This window comes from Canis lupus, chromosome 13 (assembly GCF_003254725.2).
Source record: "Canis lupus dingo isolate Sandy chromosome 13, ASM325472v2, whole genome shotgun sequence".
In the NCBI taxonomy this organism is placed as follows: domain Eukaryota; kingdom Metazoa; phylum Chordata; class Mammalia; order Carnivora; family Canidae; genus Canis; species Canis lupus.
In genome coordinates this window covers 27,416,233-27,435,416 of record NC_064255.1, presented here as the reverse complement: position 1 = coordinate 27,435,416, position 19,184 = coordinate 27,416,233, and the positions used below count along the sequence as shown (strand labels likewise).

General features: G+C 41.3%; 1 protein-coding gene across 5 annotated transcripts in view; it reads left to right on the top strand.

Moving 5' to 3' along the window:
* ASAP1 (ArfGAP with SH3 domain, ankyrin repeat and PH domain 1) overlaps window positions 1-19,184 on the top strand; it is a 357,813-nt gene that overhangs the window by 257,663 nt on the left and 80,966 nt on the right. For all 5 annotated transcript variants that reach the window (XM_049092734.1, XM_049092733.1, XM_049092730.1 and 2 more), the window contains 5 exons: window positions 309-438; window positions 1,649-1,734; window positions 11,292-11,367; window positions 13,097-13,183; window positions 18,728-18,828. In XM_049092734.1, coding sequence (XP_048948691.1) covers window positions 309-438; window positions 1,649-1,734; window positions 11,292-11,367; window positions 13,097-13,183; window positions 18,728-18,828 — 480 coding nt within the window. The remainder of the gene's footprint in view (window positions 1-308; window positions 439-1,648; window positions 1,735-11,291; window positions 11,368-13,096; window positions 13,184-18,727; window positions 18,829-19,184) is intronic.

Sequence of the window (19,184 nt, the reverse complement as noted above, 5' to 3'; positions counted from 1 at the left end):
ATCAGGCTACACATTCAGTAGGAAGTCTGCTGGAGATTCTCTCTCTCCATCTGCCCTCCCTCTGTGCACACGCTCTCTCTCTCTCTTCCCTCTAAAATAAGTCCATCCATGTGTAAGATCAAAGTTAAAATTTAAGAGGTTTCCTAGGCGAAAATCTATAGTGTGTGTGTTTTCTTTGATTCTTTCGATCAGTGTTCCCAATGAAAGAATTCCTGCCTCTTATCTCTAGTAATGAAGAAACGATAAGTGCCTCTTGTTAAAGGAAAGACATAAATTTTTTTTAATGATGGCATCTGCTTTAATTACAGTACAAAAATTGAGAAGGAGAAAAGAGAGCATGCAAAGCAGCACGGGATGATCCGCACAGAAATCACAGGAGCCGAGATCGCAGAGGAGATGGAGAAGGAACGGCGCCTCTTTCAGCTCCAAATGTGCGAAGTAAGAACAGCCTTTGCAAACATTTGCCTGGAGTTTCATTAACTGTGATCTTTCCTGCTAATCAGGAGTTTTTATACTTAAATGCAGGCTGTTTGATTATTAGAGGAGGGGACTGTTTCTTAAGGGTTCTCATCTCCATTTTTCTCCAAGCCTTTTGGGATCCGCCATTTCACTGTTGTCTCATATTTTGAGCCTTGGTCCTGTGGGGCTCTTTATGCCAAAACAGGATTCTTTGGTGAGAACTTTAATGTTGCTTGTGAGTGAGTGTGGAAAAAAAAAAAACATTTGGTGAGGAGTAACACTGGTGAATATGAAGTCTTACTGGTCCAGGTTTAGAGCATGTTTTTTGTTTTATTAACCATGTGTCCAGTTTGAATGAAAACTTAAGTATAGTTGTCATTAAGAAAATCTGAGTTCATGAAAGAAATGTAATGAAAGCATGCACCCTTAGAGCAGTGGTTCTCAAACTGGGTTCCCAGGGAACACTGGCACTCCTTGACCTACAGTCCTGCATATTCTGATACTAACGTTGTATCATAGAGTTCCTTTCACAGTTTTTCAAAAATAGTAAAAATGGATGGAGTTATCTCAATTTTAACAGATTTTTTTAAAGTATTTTTTCCCTTCAAACTTTTAGCTTCTTTCATTCACAAACACTTCTTCATAGTAAAATGAGTGAAAAAGAAGCAAACAGTATCAACAGATATCTTGGCCACTAGTAAAAATCAGACCTAGTAGTATTAGTTAACTGCATAAATCAATAATGAGTTATTTTCATTTTTATTCTTTCATTCTTGAGTACCAAAAATTTGAAGTTTCACTATCTTACGGCATACGCCTCAAGAGAATGCTATTTTACTTGTTTTCTATAAAGGACAATCAACTATTTCAGGTTTTGACCATGTGAACTCTTGAGTTTGAGATCCACTGCATCCGGGGGAAATAATCAGTTATTCTAGAATGTTTTGCTATGTTTGATTTCTGCTTGTCATGTAAACTAACCTTGAGCATTTATAAAATGCTAACACTCTAATAATTTGTTTGTACACTTGTGACTTTGCCAAATCAGCATTTCCCAAATTAAATTCACACTGTTTGAAGGTAACCAAGGTTGAGTAACTTGTGTAGATTCTTGATTGGTATTCTGCTACCCAAACCCATGACTGAAATACTTTGTAACAATACATACAATTTTGTTTTATTTCCACAGTATCTCATTAAAGTTAATGAAATCAAGACTAAAAAGGGTGTGGATCTGCTACAGAATCTTATAAAGTATTATCATGCACAGTGCAAGTAAGTAGAATATCGTGATCATAATTATTAGCCCAAATAAGACCCCCTTCACTTCTTTGCTGTTCCTAATCGTTTCTTTCTCTCTGGTTTTTATTTGGTCACTATATATAGTGATATTATAACCTCCCAAAGCCACATGATAAGAAATAGCATGTATTATCTTCCATCTTCTTTGCTTTCTGTAAATCAGGAACTCAGATTAGTACAACTCTCTGGCTGCTCAAAAGTGCTGTCTTATTTACGAATCCTAACAATGGCCTTGACAATCTGCAAAGCTCTTTACAGACAGATGCATCCCTATCATTATTACCCCCACTCCCTCCTCCCTTACCTGACATCTCACTTATATTGGGTCACGTATATCTACTTTGAATTTTTTTTTTTCTTTTTCATCTAATTGGATGAAATTAAATACTTTGGGCATTAAGAATACTTTGCCTTTGTACTTAGATCCCTACATAATTGGTGGTACCTCCGCTGTTTATACCAGCACCATTTTTACTAACATTGCATTTTTATTATGTTTGAGATTCTGTGGCATTACTTTTGTTTATTTACTTCTCACTTACTTACTAGATTAGCTTTCATAGGCTTTCTGGTAGAGATTTTATGTGAAAATGTGCCCATTATTAAAATTTTTAATGTTCTATATAAGAATATCTTTGTGTTCAACTGAGACATTTCAGGAGGTCAGTGTTAATATTGTGGGATGCATACAAGGCATGAGTCAGAAAGATGAGTTCAGACCGTGGCTCTGTACCCAGGTGACCATGTGACCCTCGTCAGGTTCCTCTCTAAACCTCAGTACCCTCATCTGTCAAGTGGGGTTAAGGTTGGTAGTTGTGAAATGAAATGAGATAATGCATATGGAGTCTTGCCTGGTACCTGCTATATTGCCTGTGTTTGCTGCTCTGAGGATTCCAAGTGTCACTGAAATCATTCATTCATTCATGTATTGTACAGAATTGTTTCTCTTCAGGAGAAGCTTTTAATGATCAGAATCTTATTTATATAAATTTGATTTGTTAACTTTTTCCTGCTTTTCAAAGTAAATTCCACCTTGTATAAATGTGTTCCACATATAAAAATAATACATTGAGGTGGACACAGTTGCACATTTATAAGATAAATTTTGCTTGTGGAAGCATCATACTGAAGACCTGGTCTAACCTTTGGCTTCATAGCTTAGTGGGGCACATAGGAGACTTTGAAATGTGTCATGGTGGTCCCTAATTTTAGTTTCGGGTGGAATTATTTTTCATCAATTCAGTTTTCCTAGAAACAACATTGCTTTAAAACCTCTACAGAAAAAAAGTGAGCCGCTCTGTCTTTTTTACAACACTTTGGCAGCAAATATGATTTTACCTGATTTTAGAAATCTCTCTTTCTCTCTCTCTCTCTTTTTTTTAAGTAAGCCCTGTGCCCAATGTGGGGCTCAAACTCACACTCCCAGGACCGAGAGTCTCATGCTCTACCAACTGAGCCAGCCAGATTCCCCTAGAAATTTCTTTTGACATCATGTTTCCTTACCTGTAGAAGGGTTTAACCTCCACAAACATGAATTTTCCAAAATGTAAGATGTTTTGTAAACCATACAGCTCTTAACCTACGTTCATAAAGGTGAAAAGAAGAGCAACTCTGACCCGGATAGCTAATGTATCCTCCCTTTGTTCTTTCATTCCTGGCTTTATTCACTTTCCAGAAATATATATCGGTCTCCTGATAAAGGCCAGGTACTTTGTAGGCACCCTTGAGAGCTAATTCTTGTATAGGGAGTAAGTTGGGTCATCAGTCATCACAATGGGCCTAGGAGATAACTGGTAATATGGGCATCAGGAGGAGAGATTTTCATACTCCTTGAAGGGGGTGGCAGCAGTAGAGATTAGACTTAGGAGATGGCTAGCATCTGGCCATTGGAATCTGTGTCTCCCCCGGGAGCAGAGGGATCAGCAGATGAAAACCTCCTTGTGGGGAGTGGTATTCACAGACATGGGTCATAATGGGGTTCATCCCTAGCTGCTCCATGGTTGAACCTCAGGAATGCCTGCACAGCAAGAAGCTCGGTGTTCTTTCAGGGAGACTCTTTTCTTTCCTATTTCAGGCAATCCCTCAAAACCCTTAATAGATAATGGACTTGCAAAGCATTTCTACCTAATTCAAAAAGAGAAAGAGATTTCATATCCCAAGTACTTACTCCCCAAATGCTTTTCAGTTCAAAGTCAGGGAGCGCCTAAGAGTAAGTTCACTCCAGTAATACCATGGACAGTCCCAGCACCTCAGTGGGGATGCAGTTGCCTCAATGGAACAATAAAGGGAGCAGAAAAGAAGAGCTTTTGACTTTCCGTTACCCTTTCCAGCTCACCCACACCAGCTGCTCATCACTTTCAGACTTGAACATTGTGGGAAACATGTTGCCTTCAGAACAAACATTATCCTACTGCTCACCCATTCCTTTTACCACCTAGCAAATATCATTATGATCTGCAGGATCACAAAGCATGTACAAACATTACTATATTGTCCTTGATTTAAAAACAATAATAGCTAACATTTATCAAGAACAATCAGGATATTGTAGCTCTGAAAGGATGAATAACTTGCCCTAAGACACATTCACTCATTTAGTAAATACTTAATAAACATGTCAAAATGGACAAAGCAAAAGAAACCAAAGGGAAAAAATAGATAAATTGAACTTCAAAATCAAAAACGGTATTGTGCATGAAAGAACATTATTAAGAAAGCAAAAAGACAACCCACAGAATGGGAGGGGAATATTTGCAAATCATTTATCTGATAAAGGTCTAGTATCCAGCATATAAAAAGGACTCCTACAACTCAACAACAAAAAGATAACCCAGTTTAAAAATGGGCAAAGAATTTAAGTAGCTATTTCTCTGGAAAAGATACACAATGGCCAAAAGCACAAGAAAAAAACTTCAGCATCATTATCATCGGGGAAAATACAAATCAAAACCACAGTGAGATATCACTTCACCCCCACTAGGATGGCGAGCAACAACAACTTAAAAATTTAAAAATCAATAGCAACAACTAAAGGGAAACTAGGTCTTGGCGAGATGTACAGAAATTGGAACCCACAGTTCATTGCTGAGAGAAATGGAAGTTGGCGCAACTACTTCAGAAGAGCTTTTGGCAATTACTCAAAAAGTTAAGCCTAGAATTACGTGGCCTTGCAATCTTACTTCTAGGTATATACGCAAGAGGATTTAAAACAAGTATTTAAACAAAAATGTGTTCAGACATATTCATAGCATCATTATTCACGATAGCCAAAGTGTAGAAACACCCAAATATCCATCAATTGGTGAACGGACAAACAAAATATGGTATAGCATTGCAGTGGAGTATTACGGGGCGTGTAAGAGAATGAAGTATTTAGACAATAGACATGACTGCTGATTGGCCCATGGGCTGGACCCTGGTGCTCAGAGGCTCCTCACCCCCACCCCTGTCCTTGCAACGTGGGTTCTGCTTGCCTTTCTCACTCCCAGAGGCTGCTCCAGGAATGCAGCCTTAAGATGGTGATGTGTTGAAAACACCTGCATGATGTATACATGACTAAGCACAGTTAAGGCCTCTATAAACTTTAGGGATTGGGAGGACAGTTGTGGGGATCCAGTCTTATAGCTGCCACCCAAGATGACATTCAAACGTCCAAGCTCCCTGTGCTGTTAAGGAAACTGCCACCTGCCAACCCGGAGTGACCTGTTGCTTCTTTAGGTCTCTTGCTCCCAGGAGGGTCACAAACTGACATACATGCTACGACATGGATGAACATCTAAAACATTATTCTAAGTGAAAGAAGCCTGATGTGGAAAGCCACATACTATATGATTCCATCTAAGTGAAATGTCCAAAAAGACAAATCCACTGAGATAGAAAGCAGATTATTGTTTCCTGGGGGAAGAGAGGAAGTGGGAACGATTGCTAACAGGCGATGGACGTGTTCTGGAGTTAGTGGTGATGGTTGCACCAGGTTGTGAATATACTAAAAACCACTTAATTGTACATTTTGAAATGGTGAATTTTACATTACATGAATTTTATCTCGATTTTTTTTTTAATGCACAAAACAGCCACAAAACAAAAACAAAGATCATGCCCTCATAGAACTTATATGTAGAAGGTGACAGAACCAAGTCATTCACCCAGGTCTCTATAACTATGCTCTTACTATGTCAAAAATCTAAATTTGATAAGCCTGGATTTGAGCCTAGACATCGCTACTTCTTAGAATCTCCATAAGTGAGCACAACACATCACTCTCAGCTAGCTCTTCGACCTGAACTGTTGAGATGTATCCGTGGTTCATTAGTACTTCTACTGATTAACCCCTGTACCGTTAAGTTTCTTAAGCACCACACACTGGTGTGTGGGATGTGTCTAGGAGGAAATGTCACCTGGCTAGCTGGAAATCAGTATCTAAAGTTTGGAAGTAAGCTTTCAGGAGGGGTTGGTGGTTGATGCATTAAAGAATCACTTTAGGGATGCCTGGGTGGCTCAGCGGTTGAGCATCTGCCTTTGGCTCAGGGCTTGATCCCTGAGTCCCGGGATCGAGTCCCACATCGGGTTCCCCGCATGGGGCCTGCTTCTCCCTCTGCCTGTGTCTCTGCCTCTCTCTCTCTGTCTCTCATGAATAAATAAATAAAATCTTTTTTAAAAAATCACTTTATTTTTTTATTTGTTTTATAATTTTATTTGTTGTAAAGAACCAAACTCTCTATGATATTATAGGGTATCCTGACCTCTTTTGAAAATAATCTTATGTTCCCTGAGCATTTCAGCCTTTGGCCAAATAGCACCTCTTTCTAAGCCAAGCAGTATATGTGATTGGGGTAGCAGGGAGATATTTCTGTCTTTCTTTGAAATTAAATTAAAAGCAGAAAGAATATAGCATCTCCCTTTCCTGTCATTATTTGGGTAGAATAAGAAGTGATGTATATAGCAACGTTCTTAGGTTAGAGAAAACTGCCTGATGGACAGGTGACTGTTGGACGCTCATGAGCTTGCTCTCTGCAGCTGTGCGTATGTTATAGTCTGTCAGGATAAATGTGAGGGGTCCTTCTGCCTATCAGTTGGCAACTTACATCTTTCTAGCACTCTAGGCCATTGAGATATGGTCATATTTCTTGCAGGCTGCTTATTTAAAAAGTGAAGCCGGGATCCCTGGGTGGCGCAGCAGTTTGGCGCCTGCCTTTGGCCCAGGGCGCGATCCTGGAGACCCGGGATCGAATCCCACATCGGGCTCCCGGTGCATGGAGCCTGCTTCTCCCTCTGCCTGTGTCTCTGTGCCTCTCTCTCTCTCTGTGACTATCATAAATAAATAAAAATTTAAAAAAAAAAAAAAGTGAAGCCAATGCAGCTGTGTCCCTAAGGTCAAAGAAATAATGAGGCTTATTCTGCTGGCCTGTGGCCATCAGGTATTGAACTGCTTCTCTGTACCTGGCATTTTAAGAACATTATTGCAGTGCTCACAAGAACTCTCCACGGTCCATGGGATCATCTCCGTTTCCTGTATAAGGACCTGGAGGTGCAGGGATTCAGAGATTATGCCGTTACTCAGTGAAAGAGCCAGAATTTGGGCCTAGATCAGCCTGATTTGTTTATCTACCTGTGCTCCAGAGCTAGGAATACTTAAACTCAAATCCCAACTCTGTACTTAATGACTTGATGACCCCAGTTAAATGACTTCTCTGGGCCTCAGTTACCTTGTCTGTTACAGGTTAATAGTAATAATTACCTATTTTGTTGGCTTCTAATGAGACTTAAAAAGGGATACTTAATTGTGCATAATAGTGGGTGACTGGCACAGAGTAAATAGTTGCATGCCAGCTGTCATTATTATTATTATTGTTAATTATCATCTGTTTTCCAAAGATCTCATTATATTTCAGTAATGTACAGAGAAAGTAGCCAAGGGACAGGTTTGGGTGTCAGAGAGGTAATGTGGCTTTCTATGGGGAAGGCTTACATGTTTGGGTGGAGTGACAGGTGATCAGAACTGACATTTGTGCTTTACTTTCCAATTAACAGAACACTTTTATCTGTAGTGTCTCTTCTGGCGCTCCTGGAGGCCAGAGAACGTCCACCTTTGGAGGTGATCAGGCTTATTTTCAGGCAGAGTCCATAAACTGCCCAAGGTTATACGTACAGTGAGATTGAGAGCCAAGACATGATACGCTTTTGACTCTGAAGTTTATGCATTTCCAGTGAACCAGAGCCAGGGGAACCAGAGGGAGGAAACAGGGAACAGAGGAGCCAATGCCCTCAGTGAAATGTGGCAGATGATGTGTGGCTGTGACTCACAGTCCCCCCCAGCCAGTGGCTGAGACTGAGCTGCTCAAGTGGAGGACGGTCAAGCACAGAGGGGAGGTCACAGACGGACAGGGCAGTGGACCACGTTGGCCTCTGCTTACTGATGACTGTGTTGCTAATATCAAGAGTGATGGTCTCCTTACAGCCTGTCCCCTGCCTCCTATTCCCATTTCTCACCAAAAACCAAAAGTTAGCTGGAACATAACTTTCTAGAGAGAGGCTCAGCTCAGCCTTCTCCTTCCAGACTAAATGTCAGTTCTTTTCTGTAATTTTGTTTTGCCTCATGTATGAAAATATGATCTGTTTTAGCAAATGAAGTTAAGAAAACCTACAATTTTCACTCAGAAGATGACTGGATTTATGTATATGATTTGTTTACAAGAATTGGGTCAGATTGTAGATTAAAATGATTTCTCATTATATTAATTTTTCCTAGTCTGTGTTTGTAACATTCTGAAGAATTCTGAGGTAGGAAAACAGGCTTGTTGGGGTCTTTCTTCAGCCTTTGAATTGTAGGAATTTGACCCCCTTCCAGCTTGCTTTCACTACTGGTAAATAACTTTAAGAGTGCTGTCTCAAACTAAAACAGCTCCCTTCTCCTTAAAATGTCTGTGTTTTATAACATTCCTGTGTGCTATTCAAATCCAAATTTGCTTATTCAGTTTGTCCAGTAGAACTTTCCTGCCATGATGGGAATGGAAGTGTTCTCTACTGTCTAACGTGGTACCTACTAGCCATGTGTGGAGTGAGACTTTAGGAACTGAGGCTTACATTTATCTAATTTTAGTTAAGTTGTTAGCTGCTAGTGGCTACCCCATTGGAAGACACAAATCTAGAGAATTATCATTTAAACTCATGTTAAAAATAAAGAGAGATGAGGCAGCCCCGGTAGCTCAGCGGTTTAGCGCCACCTTCAGCCCAGGGCCTGATCCTGGAGACCCAGGATCGAGTCCCATGTCGGGCTCCCTGCATGGAGCCTGCTTCTCCCTCTGCCTGTGTCTCTGCACCTCTCTCTCTGTCTCTCATGAATAAATAAATAAAACCTTTAAAAAAAATAAAAAATAAAATAAAATAAAGAGAGATGATTAAATTTCCTTCATGTTGAAAGTGAAAATGAAACACAAACATATCTGCAGTGAATCCGTATCCCTCTGGGAAGGACAGGACTCCTTACCTGATAAACCCGCGCTGTCCAGGGAAGGAAGCTAACATGCACTGAGCACGTCCTAACTACCCAGCGCCTTGCTGAGTGAGTTTATATGTGTCATCTGTGTTATCTGCCCCACTGAATACAGATAACACAAGCAGAAGTTAAGTGACTCCCTAGTGCCCCATTGCTAGTAAATCCTCAAGCACAGATTCTAGGCTGTAATCCTCTGACCCTGGAGCCCTTACTTTTTATGTCGGAAGGAGTCCTAATAGCATCCACCTTACACTGATGTGTTCTACCTTCAGACTTTTTCTCCAGAAATTATTTTATTATCAGAGATCAGAAGTGGTTTCTCTAGGATTGACTTTGTGGCCATACTTCTGCCTCCTTCGCACACACTTTTTCCCACATGTAGATGATACTGGATCAGATTGATGTTCACAAATGTCCTGGCCTGGACAGAAGACAGACAGCTGCTGTAGGGCTGGCATTAGGCCTTGGCACAAGCCAATGCCGGAAAATGCCATCCCCTGGATTGGCAGGACCAGGGAAAGCTGCTGTGGGAACTATAATAGAAGCGTAGTGAGGAAAAGCGTTTCAGCAAGAGGGAACAGCATATGCAAAGGCCAGGTGAGAACTGGAAAAAAAAAAAGTGACATGATTGGAGTCCCAATATTTTTTAAAGAAGATGGTAGGTGATAAAACCAGAAAGATATTCAGGGGCCAGAACATAAGTTGTATTCAATTCTGTACTGAGTTTAACTTTCATCCCAATAGGCAGGGGTGAACAGCTGAATGTTAGAAGAGTTTAAATGTAGCTCTCCAGTTAAATGGTTAACCAAAAAGCCCTCCTTCCTCCCATTCCTGTTGTGGGTAGACTTTCTGAAGACGGTATTTCTCTTCCTTACGTTAGTAAGAGTTCTCTCATCTTTAAGATGTCAACCTTAAAAAATTCCTAAACGTGGGGTTTCAGTATGCACTCTTGGAGGATCAGTTCTGTTAAAGATATATTGTTACCATTGTATTGTTACATTAAGCTAAAAGTACATATAAATATAGATCCTAAGATGTGTCCTAAAACTTCTTGATAATGCTGCAATCTTGTCACTCACTGAGCATGTGCTTGGTGCTGGGCCCCCTGCGATCCCAAGATGAGACAGTCCTCATCCTCAAAGACCTCATTCTTTTGTGAGGAAACAGCAACAGAGGTGGGCAGGGTTAGAGAAGCCTCCAAAAGTGTAGAGAAAATTAAAAACACTGAAACAAGTAGGACTCCTGAGTGGAGGCATCAGACAAGAAATCTCTTCGCTTGGTCGTCATGAGCAGGGGTGTCCGAATCAGAGCCTGGCTCCAAATCCCAGTTTTGCCACTTATTAGTTGTGTGAGCAAGTTATGTACTCGCCCTGGGCCTCAATTTATCCTCTGAAAAGGAGATGAGATTGATGTGCTTGTGAACTCATTCGGGTTGGGGTAGGGAGTGAATGAAATAAGTAAAATGCAAGCATGCTTAGCTAGTTAGGCAGGCTCGGTGCATGTCAGTGCTGAAAATTGTTCAGGGTGAAATGGTGCATCTGCTTGTACACATGCCGGATACCATCGATCCGACCTCCTGATTTCGAGCATGCGCTCGGGGGTCTTTGGAGAACTGAAAAAATGGCCAACTTTTCGCAGTCTTTGTTTCGAGAAGAGTCTTCTCTCTCCTTAGAGTGTCTCATTCATGCTTGTGATATTTCACCGGTTATCGTGTGTATCTCTCTCTTTTGAATTCAAATATGGCACAACCAGGAGGAATGTTTCTATGAATAGATGGATATGCACATGAAATCACTCTATTGGGGCCGCAGCTGTAATTTGCACTGTCTATGTGACAGCTGCTAGCACATGTCAGATGGTGCCCGTAATCTGTTTGTTGGTGCATCTTTATAAAAACACTGAAATTCGTTTATAAGTGTTTTTATGGAGCTATGTGGGTAGAGAGTAAATGTATTAGTATTTTCAGATTTTACAGGTAACTAGGGTTCATTTTTTTTTTATGCTTCTGATAAATCTCTGATGTTCTCCATCATAGTTTCTTTCAAGATGGCTTGAAAACGGCTGATAAATTGAAACAGTACATTGAGAAACTGGCTGCTGATTTATATAATGTAAGTATTTTATAAAATAAATGCATTTTAAGTTGCTTCTGTAGGTAAATATCAGTAAATTTGAAATCTGGATTAGAAGAGCTCTAAAGAAAAGAGGCAAGAATAAGTGATGTGTCAGTATAAACCTAGTGCAGGTAAGCCTCAGTTGAATTCAGAAGTCCTTAATGGACAAATATTCTAGAGTACATTTTGGGGCACAGGAGGAACAGGGATATAACCATTGGTTCTGGATGGCCCTGCAGTCAGCACTTATAGAAAGAATGTTTAACCCTGGAAGGATAGAACCTAAGACTGCCTCAGAGTAGGCAAGTTTATGAATTTTTGGAAGGGGGTTTGCTTCTATATTTTCTCTTTTGTCAGATATGTAGATTTTGCTTTTATGTTAGCAAAGTCACAAAAAACTTCTTTGAGAAAAAAACCTAAATGCCAGAGTAAAAATGGCCAGTTTGTTCCCCATAATCTACTTGACATTGAATAATATTAAAAGTATGGCTTATGAGTATAACTACATAAGTTGAAAGAAGGTTTCAGAGTTACAAGTAATAACTTCTATTTTTTATGTAGCTTTAAAAACATATAGCTGGTGGCGCCTGTGTGGCTCAGTCAGTTGGGCATCTATCTGCCTCAGCTCAGGTAGTGATCCCAGGGTCCTAGGATTGCACGTCGAGCTTCTGCTTTTCCCTCTCCCCACTGCTCATGCTCTCTCTCTCACTGTCTCTCTCTCAAACAAATAAAATTTAAAAAAATAATAAAATAAAAACACATAGCTGTGTATTTTTTCCAACTGTATTTTTTTTTTTAAGATTTTATTTATTTGAGAGAGAGCACAGCATGAGGGCCAAGGGAGGAGAAAGAGAAGCAGACTCCCTGCTAAGCAGGGAGCCCAATGCTGGGCTCTATCCCAAGACCCTGAGACCATGACTGGAGCTGGAGGCAGACACTTAACCAACTGAGCTACCCAGATGCTCCCTGATTGTCTTTTAATAGTTAACATGATTCAGATTGCAATAAGCTCCAACTAATTAAAAAAAAGCAGCACCAGTGCTTACCACCCCCCCCCGGGTGCCACTGTGCAAACATTCGTGTGTGTGTGTGTGTGTGTGTGTGTGTGTGTGTGTGTGTGTATATATATTAGCACATTGGGTTCTGGTCCTTTTTAGCATTTTCTTTTGGCCCATTTAATCACATCATGGGATTCCTGCTACCATTCTTTGAAAAAAGCAGAAGCAAGTGACCCAGTGTTGTTTCTTAACTTTGTTTAAAATGGTACTTCAGGGGATCCCTGGGTGGCGCAGCGGTTTGGCGCCTGCCTTTGGCCCAGGGAGTGATCCTGGAGACCCGGGATCGAATCCCACGTCGGGCTCCCGGTGCATGGAGCCTGCTTCTCCCTCTGCCTATGTCTCTGCCTCTCTCTCTCTGTGACTATCATAAATAAATAAAAAATTTAAAAAAAATTTTTTAAAAATGGTACTTCAGAGTTATTTGCCTCACCTAGGTATATTATTTAATAAGGAAGCATTTTGCATTAAATCACTAATTTCAGAACTCACTGATACTTTCATAAGGGGAGAAAATCCTGCCTTTTATATAAAAAAATGAAACTATGGAAAAGACTTTAATAAGAAAATCAACTATATAATTGAGCTGTTTGATGACTGATATATTTGGATAAATTAAACTCTGCCCATAAGTGTATGAAAGTGATCAAAGTCATGTTTTTCTGCCACAGATAAAACAGACCCAGGATGAAGAAAAGAAGCAGCTAACCGCACTCCGGGACTTAATAAAATCCTCTCTTCAACTTGATCAGAAAGAAGTAGGTGATATGCATGTTTCCAACAGGGTTAACAGTATGAGTGTGCTGGCCTGGGCTGGTGTTTGTGTTTCCTGATCTGCAAAAAGGCATGTCACCAGTTTCCTGCCACCATGTTATGGGACAAATGAGATATAAGATACAAGTGCATACCTACTGCATTGCCCTGTGTAGCAACTGTGCTTTATTTCCCCTGCCCTCCTCGTACAAGATGTTTTTAACGCCCAAGCTCCAATGCCAGGACCCTAGATTTGCCATTCCAGCTTTGAAGACATGTGCTTCAGAAATACCGTGTCCTCTCAGGGTGAAGTGCACACCCATGTCCCCTCTAGGTCATCTGTCTGGGCAGCCAGAGGTGGGGCAGAATCCTCTAGAATCATCTAGTAAGGAGCCGGCTAGTGGCTAGTCACATGAACCAGCAGCCATATCCTAAGTGGTATTGGTGCCAGAAGAAATCTGCTGGGAAGTGCCATGCCACAGAGGGAGGTTACGACCCTGAAGGTTCTCTTGACTAAGTGAAGACAGCCCTCTGGGTTTTCATTGAGCAGAGTTTACAGCCCTTTCACCTTGGTACCCAGTGGCCAGGAAGGTGTGGATCTATGTTGTCCAGGGCCTCAGCTAGCATGTGTACCTGTGTTTTGAGGCCTCTTTTGAAGGTGCTTGTTACTGGCATAGACATCCTAGGAGAGGTGTTACTGGCATAAACATCCTAGGAGAGGTGGTCCCCTTGAATGACTTCTCCATGTAAGAGCCATAGAAAGACCCAAGAGGAAAGGCGGGGCGGGGAAGAAGTAGATTGTTGTGTAGGGAGAGAATCGCGAGGTTTTGTACTTACCGAAATGCACTTAACCACTTCCTACCTTTGCTTTGTCTTGCAGTATTATGACCATCCTGTATATGGAAACTTTCTTAGGGGGGAAAAAAAAGACTTTTGCGGTCCCTTTTTGTTTTGCATAGAGGCTGATGTAATCTGCTCCCAGTTAGCTAAAGAACAGAGTTGCATATAAGCTAGAGGAGTGTGTACATAATAAAATGCACATGATTTTATTTAAAGCCACCCCAAATTAGTAAATGATTGCCTGTTCATTAGCACCATGTCCTGAGTATTTTACAAGTAAAATTGATCTTTCACAGCATGCCTATCCCATTCCCATGCTGTTTATCATCTCTCATTGCAAAGTAAGGTTACTAGGTAATGATTTCTAATGACTCAAATAAGAAAGGAGACTGTTGACCTTAGAGTTCTTACCATAGCACTACTATTTGAGAAGACTATAAACTAATCTGATAAATGACCTGACAAATTAAAGCACCTAGGAAATTATTTAATCTCTCTACCCCTACCAGGTTCTAACTTGACTCTTTTAAACTCTTTGAAAGGACACTCCAAGAATGTGAGCTGTCAATAGGACAGCTCCCCACATTTTTGGTGGACTTGTTTTTTCTTGTCAAAATTCTTCATTGACTTCTGGCAGATGTTCTCTGAAATAAATTATTGTAAGCTTTTGTAACAGCCTAACTTCCCAAGAGAACTGTTCGCTACCCGACTATTTTTCGGGTTTAAAATATTTTATTTTTAATAATGATACCCGTAAATCTTGCCCAACATTCCAGCGTTTTGTTTGAGTATCTCTCAATAGCCTACCATAGCGTGGTTTGCAAGGTGTTTAAGAGATTTTGTGTTTTGCTCATCTCTGTCTTTGCAGTATCTGACACTATCTGGTACCCAAAAGGTACTCAATAAATATTTAGTAAGATGACACAGAAGGAATCCTTTGCCCATTCCATGTATCCCTTACATTAGAGATTTGAAGCTTCCATAGTTAGTAGAGGTTCGTTTTAGGTTGGATACCACAAATGTTTATAACCCCCTTAAATCAATGAGTAATTGCTTGCAGTTGAAAAAGATGTGAGGTATTTTTACTCCTTAATAATTTTATATGTTAATATAGTTTTCTAAGAAGAAAGGAAGGTGATTGGTCCATATTGCTAATAGAGAATAAGGAATTGAACTAAAAATAATAACACCATGTTTCATTCTATAGTTTACATTTCTTGGCTCACATTATGGAATTTCTCCAAGGTTTTATTTTAAGTTCATTGTGTAAGTTTGGTTTTATATTTTTTGCCTGAATGAATTTCTCACTTGCATTTCTCTTTCCTGAATCCATGTTAATTTTTATTATGCGTTCAAAGGATTTAGAACCTATTGCATTCCTTCCATTATGTTTTGTTTTGTTAATTATTAGTGTTAATTCTCCATGATTTATTCCCCCCCCCCAAAAAAATATTATCTTTCCGTTTATCTAAAGTTCCCTGCAGAAAGCAAGCTAAATGGCCATCATTTTTCAGAGTGCAGAAGTAATTGTAGGACACTTTAAGCCACAGAACTCATCAGTAGTTAATGTAGAGTTGTCAATGGTATATTTCTGAAACGTGCTGCTTTTTTCCGGCTCAGCTTTATGGAGGCAGAGCCTGGAGGTCAGCCACTGTATTCACCTTTAAAAGCACATTTGTCTGATGTAAAGCAAGGTCCATTCAAGTTGTTATTCGGAACTTAATTTAGGCTAGTAGTAAATATGTGTAAGGAATGTCTTAGAGGCAGATTTATAGAATGTGATCTTTTTTTGGAAGTTATTAACATCCAAATCCTTGCTTTACAAAAAATAAGTACTCTTTATTTTTATTTTTATTTTTTTTAGTACTCTTTATTTTTAAAACTTAAGTTTTAACTTAAATTAGCAAACAGGCTGTTAGAGGTGCATAATAGTTTTAAAGCATTCAAACCAACCTAGAAATTATATGGGCGGACAAAGAGCAGTTCCGTTCACTGGAAAGCATTCCAAGGAACAGAGTTATTCTTTTAATAAGAGTTTTGATCCAGGGAGATTTCAGATTTTGTTTTTAATGCTGCAGGGAGGTAGAGATGTGGGAACAATCCCTGATTCCAGATCCAGAGTTGAGTGGTTTTCACGCATTGTCATTGGGTGGAAGCAGAAAGCTCCGTGGATTTCATTTATCCCAGCCTCTTGTTTTGTCCCATGCCTCAGTTCTCCACCACCTAATCTAATCTTCCGTCCTCATTGTTCTTTATTAGTATTATGGACACATTGCTGCCTCCTTCAAGAGAACTGTGTGTGTTGCTGCTGTTTTGGGGGGCTGTCATGGAGGCGCTGGTGGAGGATGATCTGTAGCAGAGTCCTGCAGTCACATCTCCGTCCACAAAGCCTGAAAGTGGCTCTCAGGGAGGACTTAGGAGCCAAGATACTATAAGTGCAAGGCTGTGGGCCCTGATTAGAAGTAAACATGTAGAAGAATTTCTAAAGAGATTCGAAAGCCCAACCCACTCCCTACCACTCCCCAGGTGATTGAAATGGTGCCTTTAGATGTTTCAGCTGGAGGGAGTCTGGCCAGTTAAAGACAAAAGACTTAGATTTAAGGACATGACTAGAGCCTGTAACCTCTTCAGGGTGAGTCTGCTTGCCTGGTAAAGCAAGCATTCAGGGTTCAGTTACCCCTTCACGAGGGAGCAGAGAGATGCATGGTCAGTGTTGCACGTGCCCACCTTGGGGACAGGGGTCTGTGCCCCCGCTCTGTGTCCTCAGTGCCTTCCCGGAACATACCACTTGGGTGTTCAGGGCGTGATTTTTTTTGAAAAAACATTTTATTTGGGGATCCCTGGGTGGCTCAGGGTTTGGCGCCTGCCTTTGGCCCGGGGCCTGATCCCGGAGTCCCAGGATCGAGTCCTGTGTCGGGCTCCCGGCATGGAGCCTGCTTCTCCCTCCGCCTGTGTCTCTGCCTCTCTCTCTCTCTCTCTCTCTATCATAAAATAAATAAATAAATCTTTAAAAAAAAAATAAAAATAAAACATTTTATTTACTCACTCATGAGCGACACACAGAGAGGCAGAGACACAGGCAGAGGGAGAAGCAGGCTCCATGCAGGGAGCCCGACGTGGGACTCGTTCCTGGGTCTCCAGGATCACGCCCTGAGCTGAAGGCTGTGTTAAACCGTTGAGCCACCCAGGCTGCCCCAGGGCGTGGTTTTGAACACAGAACTCAAATGTGGAATAGCCTCACAAGGGAATGCTGTCCTAGAGATCTTCCTAACTATTATTAGCATTAAGTTTGCATCCACTGAACCCATACTGTTTGGTCCAAAAGGATCCTGGATGCTAGAGAGAGGCCGTCCTGACCCTGAAGGGATCTCATACACTGGCCATCTGTATATAACCGGTGGCTAAAATCACTTCCGGTTCTTCACCATCACGTTGCAGGTGTTGCTTCTGAACTGGATTATTTTTGTTATGTTCTCTTTGCTTGGAAAACTAAATAAGAATCCTCCTACAACTTTTGGTTACTTTTAGATTTTCTAAAGTAATCTGGGTTTCGCTGAGGTGTTGGATTCCCTAGACACACACTTGGAAGTTTGTCACCCACTTTGTCTTGGTGAAGTGTGTACCTCACATTCTTCCGGGCGGGTTTTCTTCTGTTTTCACGCACCTAAAATAAAAGTTGACGAATAAAACATTGTTTTATTGTCTCATCACCTGAAGTTTATCATGATTCTGAAGGTAGCGTGTGTTCAGGTGTTAATTATCTTTACAGTGGTGTTTTCTCTGTTATAAAAAGTGCTTAAATCATGAGCTATGGCTATCCATGAAATTAACTATGTTTTCAACTGTTCTGCCTTTTTTCTCTGTTGCTTTTGCCCTTCCTGATCGAAGTCTAGGAGAGTAAGTCAACACTTTCCGTGAGAATGCATTGTCCTACGTCTGTGTCTAAACCTCTAAACCCCATGTTCTCATCCTGTAGTTTGCCATTGTCAGTTTATTTCCAACATTTTCAATGTGGAATGGCTGTCTCTTGTCATTGCAGTCTTTAGGAACAATGGGGGAAGTATCAACAGAGTGCTAGTGTTAACTTTAGCTGGTTTGCATCTGTCTTATTCTGGTCCTGGTCACCCTTTTGCCCCACCATACACTTTTCATGACCAGAGAATCCTCTTTTTTAATTAAAAGCATGCTCAACAGCTTATTTTACAGAGCCCTTGTTTAGTTACAAGCCAGAGATTTCTAACAGTTCCCAGAACCTCACTGAGAAGGTGCACTTTTTATTGTGGGTATTTTAGCAGAATATGTGAAGAGAGAGAAGGTGTACCTGAGGGAAGAATGCATTCAGGTTGCATGCACTTCGTCTGTGAGCCTCTTAAGATCTTTCTGCCTTCCCTGTGCTCATCTGTGCCGCCCATAGAACCTGGTTCAGTCCCACGACGCCCTGCCACTGCAAAGGGTTGGAAGCACAGCCGGGGTCCCAAACTATAAATGAGTTCTGGGACTCAGGCCCCAGCCTCGGACTTGCCTGTGACTCTGGTGGTTGTTTCCCCGGTCCAGTTTCCTCTGAAACAAAGGCAAGGACCTGACGGCCCATAAAGGTCCATAATTCTCTCCCCACACTGACCAGTACACAGAGACCCAATGGCAGAACAGAGTCAAGGACTTGAGAAGTGTGTCCAGCATCCGTCTAACCTGTGGCTTCTCCTTTCTAGGATTCCCAGAGCCGGCAAGGAGGGTACAGCATGCATCAGCTGCAGGGCAATAAGGAATACGGCAGTGAAAAGAAGGGTTACCTGCTGAAGAAGAGCGATGGGTACGTGTAAGCTGTCCAGGTGTCCCTGTGCGCTTAGCACTTGCTGGGTGTTAGCACCCTAGCAGCTTACCACCTGCCAGCCAGGAGAATATCCTTCAGAGTTTTCTAATGTGCTGGCTTCCAACCTTGAGCCCACTGGTTCTCCTCAGGTTGTTTAAGCTGCTGTCTGGACAGGAAGCAGGCCCCACCCTGTGGGCCATATGTGACACAAGGGGCTTGCCGTCTCAGGAAGGCAGATGCTAAGTGGATGGGGAAGCAAGCGAGTGGCTGGAAGACTTCATGCTCGCCATGATTTGATTCATCGCCCTTTTCTCTACTGGGCAAGCCTACCTGGCCACCCAAACCCAGCCTTGGGG